The sequence below is a fragment of the Macrobrachium rosenbergii genome, chromosome 4 (genome assembly GCF_040412425.1).
Source record: "Macrobrachium rosenbergii isolate ZJJX-2024 chromosome 4, ASM4041242v1, whole genome shotgun sequence".
Taxonomy (NCBI): domain Eukaryota; kingdom Metazoa; phylum Arthropoda; class Malacostraca; order Decapoda; family Palaemonidae; genus Macrobrachium; species Macrobrachium rosenbergii.
In genome coordinates, this window is record NC_089744.1 from 31,790,001 (window position 1) to 31,813,678 (window position 23,678).

General features: G+C 40.1%; 2 protein-coding genes across 11 annotated transcripts in view; one reads left to right on the top strand and one right to left on the bottom strand.

Moving 5' to 3' along the window:
• Snrk (SNF related kinase) overlaps positions 1-10,283 on the bottom strand; it is a 424,230-nt gene extending 413,947 nt beyond the window's left edge. For 3 of the 10 annotated variants that reach the window (XM_067093083.1, XM_067093028.1, XM_067093044.1), the window contains exons 1-2: positions 10,126-10,283; positions 6,229-6,263 (exon numbers count right to left, since the gene is read on the bottom strand). The gene's annotated coding sequence lies outside the window, so the exon portion shown is untranslated. Of the gene's footprint in view, positions 1-6,228; positions 6,264-10,010 lie in introns of all 10 variants that reach the window. The other 7 variants (XM_067093075.1, XM_067092999.1, XM_067093019.1 and 4 more) reach the window with 3 other exon arrangements.
• A 4,589-nt stretch (positions 10,284-14,872) lies between these two features.
• PDCD-5 (programmed cell death 5) overlaps positions 14,873-23,678 on the top strand; it is a 36,925-nt gene continuing 28,119 nt past the window's right edge. The window contains exons 1-2 of the mRNA XM_067093104.1: positions 14,873-15,580; positions 21,802-21,898. Coding sequence (XP_066949205.1) covers positions 15,515-15,580; positions 21,802-21,898 — 163 coding nt within the window. The 5' untranslated portion in view covers positions 14,873-15,514. The remainder of the gene's footprint in view (positions 15,581-21,801; positions 21,899-23,678) is intronic.

Below are 23,678 nucleotides of genomic sequence, written 5' to 3' on the forward strand. Positions count from 1 at the left end.
CCACTGGAGTAGCAGGCAATACTATGAATCTATGCACATGCAGTTGCATGTGCATAGATTAACAGTGTGTATATGTGTGTTTCCTCTGTAACTGAGTGGCTTAAACAGTGGCCTATGTTTCAGTTGCCGGTGATTCAGATTCCCAAGGAGAAAGCTATTACTGGCCACAAGCAGCATTGTTTACAGTGTGCCTGAATGATGCAGTAAAGCATGTGAGATGTCAACAAATATACAACCCATGGAAATCAAGAACACCAACCTATCCATAATTGTAAATATCTAAATACATACATGGAAGTCATTTCAAATATACTGCAGAATTACCAGTTTTAAATAGAACATATTTCTGGATGTATACACTGAGTTAAAAATTATTTCAAATCATGTCATTATATAATATTAAGGTTAACAAGGACAAGTCCTTTACTTAAATGGCTGCAAGAGAGGGGCTGGGTTCCGTTTGTCTGTAAATACCCGAGTATTTTTAGTCCATCGCAAGTTCGCCTCTAGGGAATGAATCTTCTTTTAGCTCAGAAAGAATCCAGTCCCGAACTCAAGACCTGGTTGCAAATACCACAGCTTTTCCTCTACTCATGCACAGACTAATGGACCTAAGATGAAATAAAGATATCGGAAAACGGACTTTTGTTCACTTAGCACCCAAACTCTTCAATCGGCAGAAGAACTAAAGGTGCGCAAACTGAGATGTTAAAAAAATAAAGACAGGTTTAAATAAAAAAAAATCTTGAAACACAGATGAATCAGTTACTCAATCAAGCTTTCAAATGAGACTCCGAAAGGAAGTCTAAAGGATGATGACATACCGAGACAGCGGAAAACCTAAGATGTGATTTTGGGATCTCATTATGAAACATGAATCCAAATAAGACAAAACGCTGGTGATGAGCCCTACAATAACTAAAAATCCACACACACACACACACACACACACACACACACATATATATATATATATATATATATATATATATATATATATATATATAATTTATTGTATATATATGCATATATATAATTAGTTCACGATGATAGATAAAGTTTGTAAAATTACAAATAAACAAAATGGGATGATAGTTTTACACACACAGCACAATGGTTAAGGATTGTATATAACTAACACATCATATAAAATCTAACAACTGAGTAACCTGTTTCAGAAAGGAAATCTCTTACGTAACGATTGCAAACACTCAATCTGAAGTAGCCCTGTGAGCCATCAAGGCATGTACAAACTTGCAATTACATGAGATTCTACAATTCTTCGTTCAAAATGAAATCCTAGTTCTGTTCCAGTCAACCGAGTGACCTGTTTGGAATTTATGATTAAAAAGTGTATTAGATGAATTATAATTTCTAACATCTCGTGTCGGCGTCTTCAATCTTATGGGCTTGATCACCCAGTCCTCCCCCACCCCACAAAACAGATCAAACTTCGTTACAAATCATGCAGGAATTTTTTTTTTACTCTCCTACATTCGTCTCTACAAATGACACATTTCTAATAAGTCTACTATTTACGTTCTGATATTTGAAATTAATCCTAAGTCTGCTTCTCACAGCTAAAAGCATATTTTGTCATTCTTTGCCATACGGGTTAAACAACTTTTTACTGTCTACATCAAAATTTTGATATCGTGTACATTTAAATACGTCTTTCTTGGCATCCTCGACTTCTTGGTTGTGTGTGTGTGTGTGTGTGTGTGTGTGTGTGTGTGTGTGTGTGTGTGTGTGTGTGTGTGTGTGTGTGTGTGTGTGAAGATCTGGGATCGTGACGAATTCATAGAAGTCAGATCTCCAGCCCTTGCTTTCTATTGAGCCCCAACAGTATCTACTTCAGTCAGGGTTTCGGAAAGCATCAAATATCTTTCCGATCTAAAAATACAGCAGCACAACCTCCCTTAAAGCGGACCCTACGCTGTTAGTATTATTAACGTCAATAAGACTGAATCAATATCCGGCATGCCAATTAATGTCCCTACAACCGCCTTACCAGATTATCAATATTATGGATGACTTACAAATACTAATCTATAAAATTTAGTGTCAAAGTGGCTTTCAGACTTTCATACCCTGTACGTACCACCTAAACACTGATTATCCATCTTACAGTATTCTAAATCTTAGAACCAAACACTTATAATTCAATCGACCTACCGTCTTCTAGCTAATAATAATGGATAACAAAATTACAATTCAAAATCCAGTAAAATACTTTCCATTTCAAACTTACGCGACGATAACACCACCAGGACCAAAGAATGTCTCCCTCCCATTTTCAAGTAGTCATCCATTTGTCAAGAACAGCATTATTTTCAAAATGCAGAAACGCTCTCTCCGGTTTCATGAGCTTAAAAGTTTTCATCATTTCCCGCATCTTATTTTTCATAGAATATTGAAAGACAGTTTCAGTTAGAGAATATTCACATCACAATTTTGCCCGTTTTCATGGGTTTAGTGAATTTAAAATCTCCCCTCGAATAATTCAAGTGGTACCTTGATTGTGTTATACGGCCTACCAAGCTGAATATGAGGGATTTATGTATTTCTCATACACTAACTTGAATTAATACGGCCAACTCGTGAATTCATAAATAAATCTTACTCTCTCGGCAAAATGGTAAAACTCCTGACATGATCAGGGCATGTTTCCAAAATATTCTCTGTTCCGAAATCGGTCGAATTTTCTTTAAGAATCTACAGACGTTTCTTACCAATCCATCAGGACTTAGTAACTTTCTATAAAAATCCAGAGGCATTTCTTATGCACCTGAAACGGAAGTTGAGATTCCGTATAGCAAACATTTCTTTAACAGTTCGGAGGTACTAAAACTACGGTGGTAAAACTTGCTTTTAGAAAGTCGACGCATCATCCAAAAAAATCAAACTTCTAATGGACATGCTCCCAAACTCACCAGATAAAAAGTTCTCGGAAAAGGCTCAGTTTTTCTACCACTACTGTGGAATCCAAAACAGACAATCACTGTGCATTCCTTTCCTTTGTCTTGTTTTCATTGGGCCTGTCCTAGAAACGGCAATTGGTTGCCCATCCCAGTGGCCTCTGCTCTCAGAAATCAATCTATGCATTGAATTAACTTTTATCTTTTGCTAATCAAGTTTATACTCACACGGAGACCCAAAACTTCATGCGATCCTAAAGATATTAAAGCAGCATAACGCCATTTATTAATCACTTTATCCTTTTAATTTTTAAAAAAAGGTTACAACGGAACACCACATACAAACCCAAATGCGTTTCCACTTATATTAGGAAATAGAGTAAAATCATATCGATTTAACAATCTCAAAAACCGGTTCATGTAAAACTGCTCTGTTTTAGATAGATGTAGGCTGAAGTTATGTATCAAAAAGTCTGCATAAACAAAAAAAAAAAACATAAGATACCCTACTCGTCCATTCTATGGCTCTATAAATCCCAATAATCGTATTTACCGACTGCTATGTCTTAAGAAATAATATAAACTACGTCACAGAAGAGCCACTGAACAACAACAACAGGTCTACAAAATAATAGTCGCTTGCTCCTATCAATTAAATATTATCACCAATTCAATAGAATCAACTTTTCAGAGCCACCTACATTCACTGGGTGTTCTAAAATTTCCTTTACCCTCCTTTATCCGTCACTTTATTATATCATTATTCACGGTCAACTACCAAAACAAAGAGAGAGAGAGAGAGAGAGAGAGAGAGAGAGAGAGAGAGAGAGAGAGAGAGAGAGAGCAGCCACAGCTCCAACAACACAACTTTAAAGACCCCGGTTTGTATCTCTCATAAACACACACACGAGCACTCATTAGTTTAAGCCTATAAACACAACCAACAAAAATTAATAGAAAATAAATCAATGTAGATCTGACAATTATAACATATGCGAACCAAAAACCACGCAAGACGACTAATAATTAAAAAACTTGGCAACTACAAGTAAAGCGGAATCTCCCTCCCTCCCTTGGCTATAGAAAGAGAGAATTTAAACAAAGATACTCCGTCTAAATAAATATACCGGTACTGGCAAATATACACACACCCGTAAACACACACGCACAGACCTTCGCTTAAGATAGCATCTTCGCTGTATACTGCATTTGCCAAGAAAGAAACTGAAGCCACCATAATTCAGGCATAAATAAAAGAGAAAGAACACGTAGCCCACTAAGGCCATCGATGCATCCGGTGTCTAAGGCAGCCACCAAGCCATTCTGACAGATGTAAAGGAAGTGAGATAATAGAAACCATTTTAAGCTAATATCACGCTCCACCATCCCAGGTTAGGCACGAGGATGGTTGCCATTATCGTTACTGGGGGAAGCGTTGGTGAGGGTAAGCTTGCACTGCCAAACGAGGATTTGCTTTATTTTGGCTGCTGCGATGACGCGTTGCACTCGTGGTGCAAGAAGGAGAAAGCCTCGATTACTCATTGAACAGGGGACGCAATTTCTGTCGCCAAATGAACTATGAAGAAGGATACTGCCACTCAGTAAAATAAAGGAAAATCTTCCGCGGCCCGATCTACCTCCCTTTACTCAAACAGAACAGGGAAAAGAGTAATTTAAAAATACAAGCCGTTTTAGGTGAATGCGAGTGAACAACATAATGGGAAACTGGGGAGGAAAAGGGTGTGGGGAGATGCGGTACAGCGAGAAAATCCCTAATTTGACAATGAGAGACAATACATAATAACGGCAACACACCCAGTAGTAAATAGAAAAGAAGTACAATTATTTACTGCAACTCCAAACTATGTCTCAAGTAGTCAGCCCAACAAAATTGCCATTTCCAAAGATTTTGACGATTAGAATACGAAAATTCGGTGTGATTTACTTTTAAAACACACACACACACACACACACACACACACACATATATATATATATATATATATATACATATATATATATATGTGTGTGTGTGTGTGTGTGTGTGTGTGTGTGTAAATCCTGACCGGTTTCGGCTTTATTGCTAAGCCATCTTCATAGGACTGATATAAATTGGTAGAAATCCAACATGTACATTCTATACCTTCCACTGAAGATGGCTTTGCAATTAAGCAGACAGCGGTCGGGATTTACAACTGTTTTTCTTTTCTTCTCTTCCCATGGTGTTTGACATATAAAAAGCACGTGTCGAGAGTGATAATCACACACACACGCACACACATTATAAGAGAAGAAAAGAAAACAGTTGTAAATCCTGACCGGTGTCCGTTTTATTCCAAAGCCATCTTCAGAGGACTGATACAAAGTGGAAAGTGTAGAATGCATATGTTGGATTTCTACTTTATATCAGTCCTATGAAGATGGCTTAGCAATAAAGGCAAAACCGGTCAGGATTTACACAAGTCTCGAACCTAGGGATATTACGTAGTCCCAAAACTCGGATCAAGCTACCTCTATTCTGAATACTTGGAAAGGCGCCAGTAGTGAAGAGCTGACATTTGAGCTAAACAATGGCGAGAGTAAACATGGAATTCAACATCCAAAGGCTACCACTGTTACACAACGAAAAATAAACTAATGGATACATATGGCAAATTACTGAAAGCGTGTACAGATACGTGGCGTTTTATTACATTTACATATATCAGTGCCCAAATTCTCAACATTTAATGTACATCTGATGAAAGGCAGTCCTGTTTATAAGAGGACGTTCAAACCTCAGTACTATCAGCTTCTGCTTCCGGACTACAGTAGAAAAGTCATGAATGAGAGTGAAACCGAGGTCATTCCTCCCGATTGCCATTTAAAATTATATTGAAGTCGGGTTCAGTAATTAAAAAATGATATATGAACACCAAAGCACTCGAACTTAATGGTATCCTCTGACACACCGTTGCATTAAGTCACAGGTCACGTCACCACCAACAGTCATCTATGGCAAGTAATGTAAAATTCCCAGACAGGATATTGCTTTAAGGTAAGCGAGACATCATGCCATGCATCGGCAAAATTTATTCGTAACTGATAATATACTTTCTATCCTTAACATTCAATGAGCCACGGTCACCTCAACACTGTATATTGTAAAGAACCTATAATAATAATAATAATAATAATAATAATAATAATAATAATAATAATAATAATAATAATAATAATAATAATAATAATGGCTGGAGACTTGTAGCACGACGAGTAACACTACCCAGAAAAGATGCGGGAAATTAATTTTAAATAATCTTTGTCTTACCTTAAATATGATTTCGCCGTAAGGCAAACATCGATCTGAAAGGGAAAAATATGAGGCATTAGCTTAAGTAACAATTTCCTGACAAATTTGGAATGAAACTTGCCTAACGAGAAAACTGGTTTCCGTACATCTAAGAGTTGATCACTGAAAATATAATTAAAATGAACTTGCCTAATTCCATTTATCTGATGACAAAAAAATAGGCCATGGACAGAAAGAATACCATCATCCCACCCGATGGGGTTTTCAGCATGGTGTTTAGGATACTTAAAAGTATAGGGTTATTCTCTCAGCTGCAACAACGAATTGTTTTCCATTTCCCCATCTGCATAACTAATCGAGCATTCTGGTCTCTGGAATGGAGTGTCAAAACCATCCCATAAAGGCAACATAATTTCTGCTAAAGTCGATGATGCCTCCAGATGTTTTCACACGGGGACTGCTAGTTTGCTCAATGGTCACACCTACTGAAACTCGAGTGGACTTGACATCTTATCTGCTAACTTTCTGGTCATGACGCTGTCGTTTCTCAGCTCCTTGGTGTGACTGACGAAACCTGAGCATTGAGAGCATGTAAACCATAGACTAATCGAGATGGCCACAGCTTAAAAACCGTGGACATAACTACTGAAAGAGGGATATATGCAGATCAAAGTTGCCCTCTTTGGGGCTTGCGGGAGTTGCAGGGAAAGGAGCTGTGTCCATGTAATATATCCAAAACTGATCGGTTTAGCCTTGCTCTCAACTATGGTCTCTACGGCAGAAAACCTATGCCTATGTCTTGCCCTTTTTTATTTTTCATTTCTCCCTCTTGACGTTCTTGCCTCCTATTTATTCATATCACGCTTAGTCCTAATTTGTAAATCACCTTTATATTTGTATATCACCTGGATATTTGCCTGGTTATCAATTCTGTAAAACACACGTGTCCCGTATTCCCAAGGCACCATACATTCTCACTATATCATTTTACCCAATCTCCTTCACCCCTCATCTCTACAATCTTCTTTTTCTGTTACAAGTACCATATTTTGCTTGGGAATGACTTCTAATAAAGCAAAAACCCTTGTAGGCCAGTTTTGCTTTCCTTATGGCCATACAATCAGTTCATTACACACAAATATATTATGTATGTATGTATATTTATGTATATATATATATATATATATATATATATATATATATGTACATACAATATATTCATTACTTAAAAATATATTATGTATGTATGTATATGTATATATATGTATATGTATATACAAAATATTCATTACTTACAAATATATTATATATGTATGTATATTTATGTAGGCTATATGTATGTATTTGTACATACAATATAATTTATATATATATATATATATATATATATATATATATATATATATATATATATATATATATATATATATATATATATATATATATATTAAAAATCAAGTTATACTACAGTAAATAATATTCACATATCAAACAGAGGCAAAAGTAAAAATATTATATGCTTACTTGTTACAAAAACTACAATTTATCTCAAACCCTGTACAATATAAGCAATGTTCTTTTAGATCTTTCAAATCTTTTATAAGGTATAACCTTGACTCTTTCCAAATAGGGTAAAGCAGGTAACGTCTTAATTCAAGTGTTTCACAAGAAGGCTACCCCAATCTGACATTTTCCAAGTGACCAGAAGCAGAATATCGTTGTAACTGATTTTTTTTTTTTTTTTTAACCATTTTTAACCTTAACCTGCCTCGTATTCCTAAGTCCGTTTATAGCTTTACCCTGCCTCGTATTCCTCAGTGATTTCTAGGGCATTTGATTTCGAACTTTTCCCTTTTGGTCTCAAATATACTGCAGTTATCTGCTTTTCTCCAATGAGTCACAATTAGCCAAGTCTTACCAGGTAACTAGTAACATGAGAATACTGTACAGCTAGTTACATACCATGCATCCACTCTAATATTCAGCAAAAAACTCAATTTATTTATGTGAATATCTTGTCCTATCAAGCTAATTTCATATTACAGTACTTATGCACCATTAAATAATGCAGGAATGAATGAATGAAATATAGGCACTAAGCCAAGGGTTTCAGCACTTAAGATCTTGGAAAGTGAGGGCTGGAGTGGGTGGACAGCAAGATAAAGAGGCCCAGAAAATAGAGATAAAGTACTGTATAAGGATCTTAAAGTAAAACCAGGAGTAAATTCACAGCTGCACAAAGAAGTAATACAGTAGTTAGAAGTTGAACACCAAGATGGAAGGAAGGAAGTAGGAGTGGTTGTGGAGTTAAATGCTTAAAAAATGGGTGCATCTAGGACTGTAAAGACACTGAAAACACCTTTTAGTAATGCCTACAGTCCAATGTGTGAGGTGCATTGATACTAACCCCCCACAGGATTAATAATACAAGAAAATTGTGCATTCTTCACAAAGCTTTCTGTTTCTACATAAATAGTGAGGTTGCCATAGGCTACAGAACTTTTATGCTATCAATGATAGCATACTGATCTTTCAGCTGGATCCCAGGAGCTTCTTGACAAAACTGCCAGGAACAGTGTTTTTCCCAACTATGGTAACTATGATTTACATCACTATCACTGCGTCCTGTTGGGTCACCTTTCACGGGTCTTAACAGGGACCCTCTACTTGAATTTTAAACAATCTGCAAAAACAAAGCATTGACAGCCTTCTTCCACTAAAATACCTCACTTTAGGGTAACTATCAAGTACTAGTCTTTTGTTTCCTTTCTTTAATGCTGAGGAAATTATAGCCTTCCCATAAGTGTGATGAATATTGAGTGTGGCTGCCATATCGAGGCAGCCTCAATCCTCAAAAACAGGGAGGGCACCAAGCCAATAAACTCTGGATTTATATTCCTTGTATTTAGTTATCTTGTGAGGCTACATAAAATATTAAATAACAAACAAATTTGCTAATAAATACTATAAAATACAGTACTTGAAAAATACATTACAAAACACTCAACTCATATTTACTTTTTCCACAATCTATTTCATTGTGCTCAATCAGATTTAAGCCAAATCACTTTCTTACAGCCCCTTACAAACAATTCTCATACGCTAAAAAAATTAGTCACACTTGTGTCTATGCCAAGCTTAGCTTCAATGTCGTCCCACTGAAGAAGACTGATATTTTTTGCCCTGACTAGACCTACTGCCATCTCCCTTTTCAACTAAAAGAACTTATTAGCCTATTTTTCAGACTGTCTACTGAATGTTTTGGGTAAATTCGTTGGGATTGGTCAAATGTCATTACAACCGCTGCCACCCATTCAACTTCTTCCTACAATACAAAATCATGAAAAAAACAACATGGGACTAAAAGTATTCATAAGCTATTGGGTTAATAACTTGAAAACATGGGTATACGCCTAGTACATTACCTACGGTGTAAGCTACATCGACTCCTAGCCTAACAGCCTATACGCTAGGTTAAGAGTGCTCTATTCTCACAGCTGGCCGATTTACAAACTGCACCCTAGAGCACCTGACCCAATTATCTATGTTGTAATTAATAACTGTATATATATATCGTCTCACAGAGACTAACGCACAAGACTGGCTTACAGACGGCTCTATTTGAGCGACCACTGGGCCTAGCCATAAAACCTAAAACAAGATATGTTCTGAAAGTTTTCCGTTTCCGGAATACTTTCATTTTCCTTACGAACAGAAAAAATACGACAGGTTCATTTTTTCTGTTTTCCACATACCTCACACATTTCTAAACATAACACTTTCGTGTTACCGTAGCCTACCTGGTTGTGTTCGGATCGCTGACAGGTGAAGAGAGTAACGTCGGTGTGTGTCTTGTTTTCACTTCATTTTGAATAAAATTGCATTCAACAAATTTCTACAAAGCCATGTACTTACCAATTTTACATTTACACTTCACACTACGAACAAATTTTTACACGATTCACTTTTCATTAGTCACTTAATTCATTAATAGTCTTAAGATGTTATACTTAGTGTCTTTTGACTGTTGACATTTTGCAGAAACTGATGCTTTGCGCACCTGTTTAGCGCATATCCTTCATGTTTTTATTCAGTATATCTAAGACTTTTACGTCATGACCGTTTTCTTTGTTTAAAACCGTAGACAATTATAAATTCTATCATGTTCAGCAGCGCTTTATTTTTCCGCACATTACGCGAAAGAATACCTTGATAAACATTTCTATAGCTCGGAGATGTTCAGTGAAGCAATTAAATAGTTTATTAACAATCTATTCGTATAGAGAAACAAAAGTTTAATAAAGACCAATAAAGACTTGGGTATTTTCGGGTAGGACCTGAAACCCATCGTGAACGTATAAAGCGAAAAATTTTGACGTAAGTTTATGCAATAAACATTATTCTCTAAAGACTACATCGAATTTTTTTTATTTCTCGTATTTTCTTAGGGCCGTCTCCCTTTGTTAATAAATGGTTACCAGAAAGAAATTAGATATTTCTTATCCTAATGTGCTATTACTAACGCAGTAGAAAAAAATTATATATCTAAAATTGCCTTATGAAGGAAAGTAGTTGTGCAAAGAAATAAATAATTAATTAAAGAAAATAAGGTTTTCTCTCAGAATTATATACAAATAATTTTCTATCATAACTTTATGATGAAAAACTTTTTCCGTCTCAATGACGGGATTCCCCCTAAATGGTGTTAGTTTACATATTTAAATGTGCTGTTGGTAGTAAGTAACTGGTGTTTACGATCTCGCTATAGGACTCTAGTTACCAGGGCATCGGAACATGAGGCGAGTGACAAGCTACAGATCAAAAACTAAATTTTGCTAGACGCCTCCGGTCAGCAGTGAGAGTATTCCGAGAGCATCTACCGGAACAATGGAAAACATCTATCCGAAATCCGAGTGGCAGAAAGTCGTCTTATTAAGTTCAAAGGCCACCTTTAAACAGGGACCTAGTTTCCCCCTGAAATTGTTTATCTATAATTTTGTTTTGCCACAGTACATACAGGAAACCTTTTATCTTACGTTTCTATGCATTGCTATCATTATTACTGTATATATTTTTATAATTTCTAATTTTGGTTATCTGACATGGTATTTATTGTAATTCATTTTGATTGTTTCAATTTTGATCATGTGTTTATCCATTACATTAATGTGGACTATTTTCTCAGTGTTCGCCTTTGTATTAATTTATAATTAATTCTGACTATTTCTTGATATAAGAATACATTTTTGCAGCTGACATGGGTTAAAAGTAGGAGCCTGAAGGTTCATGAGAATAATAGGCTCGAAATGAAGAGATGGTTAGTGAACGTCCTATGATGAAGCATTCGCTCACGATTTCCGAGTGACCTCACAGCTATGAAAGAGAAGCCTGGATTTAAATGCGGAGATGGGAAACGGCTCTAAGATAAAACGAGAAATCAAAACCCGATTTTTTTTTTTTTTAGAAAATGTGCACTTTCTTGAATGTTATGATAAAATTTGTCCATAACACTTAAAACTTTAAGGTATGTTCTTCCTAACAATAAGCAAAGCCATTCGACAGAGTAAAATGGATCGTTGTGAGAACATGTAAGTAGGATACTTGCATACTGTTTAACGATTTTGAGCATTAAATTTCAATGAAATGCACATGTTGTGGTAGCAGAGGGTAGATCTTACGTGGAAAACTGAGAGATGTGTAAGATTGTAATTCTAACTTTACTCTTGGCTTTCACGATTTTATTTTTTAAATATGAAAGAAACCATTGAGCACGATGAAGAAAGGAAGGACGTTCCCGAATGGTATTCATAGACAGGCTAAGCTATGATGGTAAATACAAAAACAAAAATTACAAAGCAGTATCATCTTCACTAGGTAAAACCCATAGAATACAAGAAAGTTAATACGATACAAATCTGTAAGAAGACAACGAGCAACGTGACAAAATATGATTCAAGATAAAAATTGCCAATATATACTAATTGAAGAATTCAAGATAATGGGAAAACTCACTTTGGATTCATGCCCTACGTAAATCATGTACATTTAGGAACTTTAATTTGACCGATGCAAGTCAATAGTTAGCCAGACTACCTTCAGCACACTCTAAGCTGAAGTCGTAATTAACTGTGTCTAGGGCTTCTGACATCTTTTGGTAGCTTCCTGCGCTTTGCATTACATATTATTCTTTGCACATAAATACTCTATTCCTATTAAATTATTAATTTTATGCTAACATTTTATCCATCCATTTCCACTGCGAAAGATATTTATTCTTGAGTGATGGTTTAAGGCAAATTGGAAAGTTAGAAGCCACTGCTCCTCACTGAATCCATGCGTCAAACAGATCCTTCGTGCTAAGAAAATTCTCCGATCTCAGCCTCAGTATTCCGAGACAAGATTTGTCCTTTTAGAGAGACTCTTATTCAGTCAAGTCCCGGTGTGGTGCTTGTCACGCAAGGGACTGGAGAATAAATATGGCAAATGATGGCAGACTGGAAGAAAGAGTACGTCATAGAATTGATGACGAGAGGAAGGTAGCACAGTGTATACATGGTTGGGAAGAGACTCGGTGTGTCTATGGAAGCCAAGGTGGAAATGTTAGAAGGAATTGGCAAGCCTGCTCTCCTATATGGAAGTGGAATGTGGATGCTGAATATAACTGAAAGTAAGAGAAAACATTGAAACAGTTGAGATTAATTGTTTTCACTGTATGTATGGCATAAGAAAAATGGAAAAGGTGAGAGGACAAAAGTCGAAATACGCATACGTTTTTAAAAAAGGTAGCACAGGTGAAAGGGTGAATCAGAGCATGTTGAGATGATTTGTTCATGCGGAAAAAATGGAAGACAGGAAGTTGGAAGGATATAATGATTAAGAAGTGCTAGTAGGGGGGAGGAGAGGAAGACATAGAAAGCATTGGATAGATGACATGAAAGAAGCAATGGAAAGGAAGAGCCTTAATATCCAGGAACTTTGAAAATACTTGCAAGATTGACATCCATTGCTACCCTTCCTGGATTCTGTTTGCCCTTACAACCTTACCCTTGCTTACATTTTATGTAGATTTTCTCCTCTTGCAAACTTAAGCAAACTCATCATTAATTTCTACAGTTTCTTTTCAGTGTCCAAAATCAGTGCGGTATCAACTGCAAATATCAAGCATCCCCAAACTCTATTCAAAGCTCATTTTCTTATCCTGTGTCTACTTTCCTTTCTCTCCCTCTGACTTCTTGTATTATTGCATCCATTATATTAACACACCCTTGTCTCAACCCAGCTTACACACCTCTCCCAGTTACAACTTCGAATATGCACTTTACTACCATCATAAAAACTTTAATATCTCTAAATAACTCATCTCCTCCACCATACATCCCCGACACCTTCAACATAGCCTTTTTATCGATTCTCTCATAAGCTTTTCTTAGATATAAATAAGCCACATAGCAATATTTCCCTCGACTTTCAAACTTCTCATTTAACTATTTTATATAAAACTCTTCATTCACACATTCCAATATATTTCTTTGGGAGTAATATGCTCCCGACAGCAGTTACCGTTTATATACTGTACATCTCCATAAGACATTCCATTCTTATTTATTGTAGGAAATCCATGCCTTTGCCCAGGAATACAAATATACTGTGCCTTAGGGCAGGGAAGTGCCTATAGTGGTTGTGGACCCCTAGGTGGGATCAAAAATGGTAGATGATTCTCTTCTCCTTCAGCAATTAGCAATCCTGATCAGCACTCTTGTGGGATCCACGCCATTCTTTGTGGTGTTAAAGTTGCTAAATGGAAGTGAGGTATGCCGTTTACAAACCTGCACGTTATACGGTTCTTGTACCATAAATAATAAAATACTATATCTCAAGGTTCTAAAATACATGACAATTGATTTATTTAAGAAGAGAAAGCTGGGTCATTTGGCTCTCAATGAACACAGGTAAAAGGGTCTTTTGTACAGGAATACCAGGGACAAGAAGGGAATGCATCTGGGATAGGATAAAGGTATAAAGCTAGGGAAGGGTTAATGCCTGCAATATCAGGAGGACCAAGAACATGTAAAAGAGTTCAGATGTGTTGATTTGAGAAATGAATAAGGAAGACTGAATGTAGGTGGAGAAAAAAGTGTATCTATGAACTCTCCCTAAGAATGGTTTAGGGAGAGTTTGAATCGATGCCTGCCTAGGCTTAGAGAATTTGAGCGACTGGTTGTGCTAGGTGATTTAAACACAAAGGTAGGCGATAGAGAAAGAGATTACATTGTTGGTATATACGCTGTTTGTGGAGTTTGAAATCAGTCATCACTGTTGGAAAAGCATGATTTCCAAAGAGGAATAGTCATATGTATATTTGGAATAGAGAAAATAGTGAGGAAAAGAATTTGTAAGACTATGTTTTAGTCTATAGTAGAAAGAAGAGCCAGTTAGTGAATGTAACAGTGAGAAGAGTGACTGGAGGAAAATCTGACCATTGTTTGGTTGAAAATAAAGTAACGGTCGATATCATTTTAAGCTATAGAGAAAAGGGTGAAAATGTAATTAAGACAAGTGATTTTGATTAGAAGGCAGTAAAAAGTGCGTATAAGGAAAAACAGATGAACTGTGGGTTAGACTGAACACACAGGGGTAGCTTGCCAAATCAAATGGTGGGCCCAGGTGGGGTCACTGAGTGAGCTGAGAGAGTTTATGGGAGTAAGAGAGAAGGACGAGAGAATGGAAACTGTAAGTGGTGGGGATGTGGAAATGACTGGTTTGATGAAGGAAAAAAGGAAACTCTATGAGGTGGAGTTGCATGACAATAGAAAGTCACACACAAGCATACATGAAGATGAATTGGGTAGCCTATAAGGAAAAGAGAGAAACAGAAAGCCAGTAGTAAAACTAGAGAGAAAGATACGCATTAATGGGTAGAAGTTGAGCTATAGGGAGGCAATAATCTTCACGGCTTTTTACTTTCCAGACGAACTGAGGCCTATCATAGCTCAATAATAATAACACTAATGTCCTTTCATCCAGTCAGAATCTTGAATACCGTGTAAACTTTCCATTATAATTCAAGTAAATGAATAATGTCACTTCTGCTTTATAATTTCTTGCTCAAGTTGCCCAAGATTAATTTAACAGATACGGAATAAATTCTTCGGTCGCCCACAGGAATATTAGACAACCGACCGAAGAAGATTTGGCGACGGGACCGACAGAGAAACATTCTAGCCTTTGTGTATCGGTAACGTTCTGGTGTGTTCTGCCCAGGTGAAAATATTTTTGTCACGTTTCCCTTCGAAAGTCATTAGAGATGAGTGACGATCAAGAATTGGCAGCAATCCGCAATAAAAGGATGCAAGAGCTGCAAGGAATGCAGGTAATTACGGGCGCGGTTTTTTCTTCTCAAGGCTTAAGCTAGGCCTATGCTGGCCTAGTAAGTTAGACGGGCTAACTGCAAAACTTCAGTCGCTAGCCTGTAGGCCTAAGCCATATTTTGAGCATAATATACAAAATAAAAGTTGAAATGCATTTCGGGGAAGCTGGGCATCAATAAACAGCCCCATGCCGGGTTGAGCCCGTCTAGCGTGACTTACTAGGTCAGCATAGCCTTGGGGCGAGTGGAGAACGACGGGACAGAATCCGCAGACGTAGACAAACGTAACCTTTCCTAGAATGCCAGGTCCTGACATAACCAGACCTTACCTTCCTAACCTCACTTAGGGCGCCGTGCCCTGACCTGGCTGTGGTGGTGGGGGCCGAACCCCCCAAGTAACATTGAATATCCTTACTACACTAGCATGATTGAAAACCCTGCTGCACTCTTGTGTCCAACATAGGCTGGCTGATTTGGAGGACATGAGGGTAATTGTAAGTTTTTTGGGTAATTCTATATATTAGCTCCGCACCTGTTTTTACCTTTTCAACTGTTTTTTTCTACATTTTTAGGGGTCCTGATACTGGTGGTGCATCTGTTTGTTGTTGGCCAAATGGAATGTCCCTTTGCCGTGTTTAGTACTGGCCCAGGGGGGATGGGGGGGTTACCCATGCGTTAACAAGTTATTGCACTTGCCAGACGGGATATGAACCGTGCTCTGTCTTGTGAAGATCGCATATGGAAACCCCTTGTTGGATGGACTTCCGGGGTTAATTACAGGTTAATTACACTCGAGCGCCAAAAATTAAAGGTAATTTCATAATTAGCAACCAAAAAACTATAAAGTTAAGTTAGAAGGCAGTCGCCCCCGCGGAGCTACTATATAGTTCTACCGTTTTCTGCTTTGGAAAAACAAATGGGGTAATAGCCTATGCGGAAGAGATAGAGGGTTAAGAGACTCTTGGATGAAGAGGTCCAAGGGGAGACGAACCCCTTGCCCGGTAAGGGCACAGCATCCAAGGTTAGGTTAGGTGAAGGTAGGTCTGGTTACCCAATCTTGTTTGTTACACAACCTAGGTTGGTAGAACTATATAGTAGCTCTGTGGCGGCAACTGCCTTCTAACTTAACTTTTTCTATAGTTTTTTGGTTGCTAATTATGAATGTACCTTTAATTTTTGGTGCTCGAGTGTAATTAACCTGTAATTAACCCTGAAGTCCATCCAACAAGGGGTTTCCATACGCGATCGTCACAAGACAGAGCACGGGTATGTCTGTTTCGAACGGTTCATATCCCGTCCGGCAAGTGCAATAACTTGTTAATGTAGGGGTACCCAACCCCCCCGGGGCCAGTACTAAAGGCGAAGGGACATTCCATTTGGCCGACAACAAACAGATGCACCACCAGTATCAGAACCCCTTAAAGTGTAGAAAAAACCAGCTGAAAAGATAAAAACGGGCGGAGCTAATATATAGAATTACCCCTAGGTCTAATGGCTAGTGTCTGGAATATCCAGACATTACATATTTTTTGTATTTTTGAAATCTTTTTAAGGTACTGAACCCCATACAGACCTACTATCAAAGAACTGCCCTTTTTTATTCCAATAAAAGACTTGTTAAGAAAGGTATATGCAAGTGAATGCCTTGTGCAGTATTAAATATTGATTTTTTTAAATTTTTACAGCTCAAGTAAGAAAATTTGAATTGATACAAGAGACATTTTTGCAGTCTTTGTTAGCATATAATTATAAAGATGATTCCTGTGTTTTAATTTAAGTTGACATGTAATTGCTGCACAGTATTAATTGTTCGTACACGATATGCAGACTTTTCGGTCTTTATGTAGGAATTACATTCAGCGAAGCTGGAACCAGCCATTAAACTTTTAACAAGGCGGAAAGGCAGTTAACTACTTAACGATCAGGTGGGAGTCCACCTGCCTGGTCGGTAGAGCCTTACTCTACTTTTGGCTGTCCTTGTCAGTAGATGTGCTTCGCTGCCTTCTGCCCTGCTTGCTTTTGCTTTCTCTGTGTTCTCCAGGGGACATCACCTTTCCCAGTGGGATTGTTAACTTTTGTTGCTTGCCTTTTATGCCCTTGTGTGCTTGCTTAATATAGAGCAAACCCATGAGTCATCTAAGGCATCGGAGCGCAAGCCAGTTACCATGCACAAATGCCCTGGTACCGCAGATAAGGCTTGCAGCCATTATGGTTCCCCTATTGATGTAGATCTTCATTTCCTCTGCACGTCGTGCAGGGGATTTGAGCGTGGCTCTGATTCTGTTTGTGAGGAGTGCCATGACTGGACTCCAGAGTAATGGAAGAAGTATTCGTTGAGGGGGAAGTACCAGAAGAAGCTCCCCAAGTCGTCATCTGGGTAATACGCCCCCGATGACATTCTTGGCGAGTAATCCTTTGGATGCTTCCATTCCCCCAATGAAACTATCATGTCTTGCTACCTCTCCTTCAGTAGGGGTTCCCCTTCGTTGTCTTCTCTCACCTCGTCGGGAGGAGATCATTGGGGAACTGGAGACCATAACAACCTCCCTGCTGTGGCCTCCTTTTGCCCAAGGGGGAGATGAGTCTCCCTTGGTGTGAATGGAGGTGGCCCCCCTAACCCATTTTTTGTTCCAGGCGTGGAAGTGGAAGAACTCCGGGAGACCTGGCAGTCTCTTGGTCTCCAAGGAGTCCCTTCGATGAGGGGCATCCTCAGTTACCTGCACGCACGTCCCTGCTCCCTCTCCTGTGATTGATTCCTCAACGACAGCCATCACGTCAACTGTCACAATGACAACCAACTACTTAATACCTTTACCAGTATTGATGCACCCCACGTTGATGACCCCGGCAGTAGTGCTCCTGCCGTGGCCTCCACGGTGCCCGTTCCTGCTCCCCGGGTGTCTGTTCTGGAGACTTCTCCAACCTTGGGGAGCAGATCCTCCACACCCTCTTGAAGAAGGCGAAGACGAAGTAGTAGTCCAAGAAAAGATCAAGGAGAGTGTCATCATCTTCATCGTTGTCTTATTCTGCTTCTGCTCCTCCCCTTCCTCTTCCAAAGCCCACAAGTGGAGGAAGGAGGTTGCTTCTCCCTCCCGGAAGAAGTCCCACACTGGGTTTTCCGAAGGGGTGTCTCTCTCCCCGAGAGAGACACAGGGATCTTTCGCTGGCTCTCCCCAGTCTTCGGACTCAGGGGCTGTGTCACGAGTTTCTTTGAGACTCGTTGATTTGGGAGCCGAGGGTGCTCAGACCTCCGAGGAGATCCAAGCACCTGGCACTTCTGCTCGGAGTTCTGGCTCTAAGTGTAGTGCTGTGCCTGCCTATATTCTAATCTCCCTGGACTTTCGAACAGAGAGGTCTTCCGCGGAACCTTTGCGTACTGCGGAAGCTTCAAGTACACAGACCTCCAAGGGGGCGAGCATATCTCAAAGGGGTCAGGTTTCTGGGAATTCTCAAGTCTCTTCGACCAGTCCACGTTCTGGTTCAGGCACACGAGAGAGGGCAGGGTCCAAGCAAGCAGGGCTTCCCCTCCCCCTGTTGTTACTCGCCGAGTACACATCAAGGGTCCCGCGAGGGTGTTGTCGACCCAGGGGTCTGCTTACTGGGAGTCGCGTCAAGGAGGTCCGCCTTACAGTCATCTTCTGGCAAGGGGCAGAGGCCCCAAAGACGACTGAAGTATGTTGGGGGGGACGGGACAGTCTCTTGCCCGAGAGTGAGCTACCGCTCTCCCCGGCCCGAATGTGAACGGGTTCGCTCACCTTCCAAGAGCCTTTGCTTGCGTCCACATGAGCCTCTGCCCTCCTCGGGACAGCCCCCCTTCGCGTTCGTGCGACAGGAGCTGCTCTCCTATACCCATGAAGCCATCTCCACCGCGGGTTGGTGATTGCTTTCGGCCTGCCTCCCGTCGGTACTGTGGTTTCCGGCAGGACAGGTAACGTAAGGATACTTGCTCCCCCTCTCCTGTCTCCTTTATTTCCTGGGGGTTTACCGGGAAACGCAAGGACCTACGAAGCAGACAAGGTTCTCGGACCTACCAGTTCTTATGCCCAGGTGGTTGACTGGGGAGCCGGGGTTCTGGTGAGGTTCTCCCACCTACAGGGAGAGTATCGAGGGAGGATTGCATATCGGAAGGACCTGAGGGTCCTCTTCCCTGAGACACAGATTCACTCAAGATATGGAGGACCTTTTCGGAGATAGTTGTGTTGATTCGTTAACACAACAGTCTCGCGGAAGGGACCACAGCAACATCCATCAATTATCCTTCTGGCCTAGAAGTCTACTGGGGCCCCAAGAAGGAACCCAGAGTTTCTGTAGGCTTGCCTTGGTCCTCACTTCCTGAGGGTGTATTAGATCAGGTTAACTCTGTTGTCTTTTAGGAGGAAAGTTCCCTTCGATCGAACCACTCGGCGAAGCTACTTCCCCCTCTTCTGCCTCACCAGAAGAAATATTATGTGCCCTCGACAGATCCACTGCTGACGAAACAGGTCGACCCGAACTTGGTTTGCCTAGCTCCAGGTGTGTCACTGCAGCAGCTTGGAGCAGAAGACGTAGTCTTACACGCAACAAGAAGCAGCAACCCTGGAAACCACTGCAATGACAGCCTTCGAGGCAGTCTCCTGGTTGGACCTGGGGTCCCTCATAATGTCCAAGATTGCAGCCTCAGGGGGTCCATTAACCCTGTCGAGGACTCAACCTTTGCAAGACTGTGCCAGTAGGGGGTAGGGCCAGCCCCTACCTGGCCCACCAGACAGCAAACCTGTGGGCCAACTTGGTGTTGAAGAGGAGGGATGCTGTCCTCTCTCGGATCACCAAGCACGTTGGCCCAGACTCAGCTTTGGGTCTTTGGAATGGACCGGTGCTAGGTTCTACCTCTCTCTTTCCTTGAGAAGAGGTAGATGCTGTAGTAGACAAACGTCGCGTCAAGGATAACGACCGATTTGTCCACCAGGTAGTGACAAAGGCCTCCAGGTCTTAGTGTGTCGCTACTGCCCAACCTTCAGGTTCAGCTAGCAGTTCCTCAGGTCCTAAGAAGTTCCAGACTTCTAAGGGCGCTTGGGGAACGACCCAGCCTTCTTCTGTCCCTACCAAGAAAGTGCAGTCACGCCCCTGCCCTTTCAGTCCAATAGAGGAAAGTGAAACGAGGGAAAGAAGAAGGGAGAAAAACACTAGGGTCAGCGTTCCCCTCCACGAGTTGCTGCCAGTGGTGGTTGCCTGTCGAGCCATTGGGCAACATGGCAGTGACATGGAGCCAATCCTGGGTTCCTCAGGTTCTGAAGGCAGGGGTGTGGTCATGTCAGACCACTTTCACCTCCTTCTGCCTTCAGGATATTGCCCACATGTCCCTGGACATATTTCCTTGGGTCCTGTGGTGTAGCATCTCACCTAAGTTTACAGTTGTGAATGAGAGAATGTGTTGAGTGGCTGGTCCTTTCCCTCTCCCTCATTCCTTCAACATTATCGTTCCCTGCAGGCAGAGGGTAGGTTATTGAACTGTCAAGCTGGAGCGGGTGTCGATGCAGGTGAGTTATATATAATTGAGTATCCTTTCTGTAATCTTTCAGATGTATAGAAGCAAATCCTTCCCTCTCTCTAGCAAGGGGGGAGAGGGACAGACAATGTGAACCCATTGCTTATACATGGCTGCATAATTGTTTACAACAAGATTCCCCCTAACCTTTCTTCTTGAATGATGTTGCTTCCAACCCGTCTATTTGAGGAAGTGCCCAGAAGTCTGACAATTGAACATAACATACAGTTATTATTCTTCATTCATTTTGTCAGAGGCACGGTCCTCTTCCTTGATCTCTTGATCAGGAAGAAGACCTGGGTGTGGTGAACTACTAGTCAGTTCAGAGACTTACCCAGCTTCCTCCCTCCAATAAGTAAGTCCTCCTATATAAAGACTGAAAGGTTTGTGTATCGTGTAGGAACAAATGACAGATTTTAAAAGTAATTTGTATTTTTCCTAACTACACAAACCTGAGGTTTTTATAGTTTAATGCCCACCTCATGCCACCCCTCAAGCTGACACAATTTACCTGGGTCAAAAGTAGGTAGTTAACTACCTTACCACTTTGTTAAAAGTTCAACAGCTGGTTCCAGCTTCACTGAAGGTAATTCCTATAAAAAGACCTCAGGTTTGTATAGTTAGAAAAAATACAAATTAATTTTAAAATTTGTAATTTTTTGCAATATACTGTCATTAAAAAGTTTACTTAAAATTTCAGGGACAACAGGAACAGCAGCGGGAGAGAATGCAGCAACAACAGCAGGCTATTAATGGACTTTTGAATCAAGTTTTGGATCAGCAAGCAAGAGCAAGATGTAGGTAACTAGGTACTGTAGTTTTAGTGTCTGATTAAATTCTGGAAGTGGTATTTAATTAAGCATAGCAAAATTAACATTTCATGTGAGATGCATCAGCATGTTACTGTATATTCTATCATAGTAGCCATATGGAAGACCAGATTTTTATACAGATGTAAAAAAAGATATAAGGATTGCATGTACAATATTTTTAGAGAATATGGCCTAAGACCTAGGGATTTTCTGTGCTCTGACTGTCCAAATGTCTTTACATGGTTTTCTATTTGGATCTTGCAAATAATCTGCTAGCTGGGATCCAGTCACTGCTTTCACCATTCCTTTGCTTGTTTAGCCTCCTTTCTTGAATCCTGCTGAACTTTCTCTTTGATTCAGCCTCTGCCTCTCCACCATCTGCTTCATTACTGGTTCTGCCGGCCAATGGAGTTGAGCTGCTTAGCAGTTCTTGGGCTACCTTTTTCCTTTAAAAACAACTTGGGTGTTCACTGCTCTGCAAAAAGCCACGTACCAATAGTTATTGCCAGCCATATGCACATTGTTAAGTGCATGGCATGCAGCTCAATATTCCTCAGTCATATCATCGACGTCTTTCGTCAAGATAGTGGCTCCACATGCCTGTGGTTGGTTGCTTGTCTGCCAGTAAGTGCCAATATGCCTCATCTTCAGGGTTTTCATCTTCATGGGTTGAGACCTGGGGACTTGAATTTCCTGGTATCCCCTGTTTTAGATGTGATTGAGCCCATTATTTATGTGATTAGTGTGTTTGTTTCTGGGATCCTGGTGGGTCGTTGTGGGCACCCAACTGTAATCATTTCTCAAGAATTTACAGTACTGATTTTGGATGTCATTCATCCAACTGTGAATAGTGTGATGGAGTAGAAGTGCCTCGTGTATGTGACACCGAGGAACATCAAGTCTTCACTAGAGATTGAAATCGCAGGTTGTTTGACTTGCTGCTACCCAGGATTAAGGGGTACTAGTCAGACATTGTTGCCCACCTAAGTTGTGCCACCCACCTTTTCAAGCATCTTGAAGCCTGCTAGTACACCAGGGTTGCCTCATACCCCTTCCAAGAGTTAAGGTTTGACATTTTGAAATACTCTACTGGATGCTAATGGTGGAGGACTCTATAAGGAACCAGTAGAAGACCATCAAGCGCTTCAGGCTGGAGCTATGTTTGCTGAAGTAATGGGTCTTCTTTTCAGCCTCTGAAGAAAGCTTTTGTAGCCAAACTATGCAGGGATTATGAAACTTTGGCATCTAGAAGCTACATCCTTCCAGTGGGAAGTTATCAACCATCCTGTTGTACTGAGAGTGGAAGGATGGGGGCATGAGCCTTGTTTATGACTGTCCCACAGGCACTCTTCATTTTTTTCTTTATCAGACCAATGGTTAAGGGTTTTCTTTATCAGACCAATGGTTAAGGGTTTTCTTTATCAGACCAATGGTTAAGGGAACTTTGTCAGATACATTGATGTTATCTGTATGCTTATCACCTTCTGTAACTGCAGACATAATAGGCTGTGACTTTGGCCTCGTTTTCACCTGGTCGATTCTCTTTTTATCCATTAAAGCTAGACATGTATGAATTTATTTTGCAGGGAGAGCCTTTCTTTTAAGTATTAATGGCAATAGGCGGTCTTCAGTGGCGTTAACACTCTTTGGTCAGAGGGCCTCCATATTCTTAGGAGATATCATGGTTGCACATGAAATGGTCCTGTCCTTACTTTGAGATAGCCCTTTGTTGGCCGAGTCGGTTGAGCTTCAGACTGTCACTCGA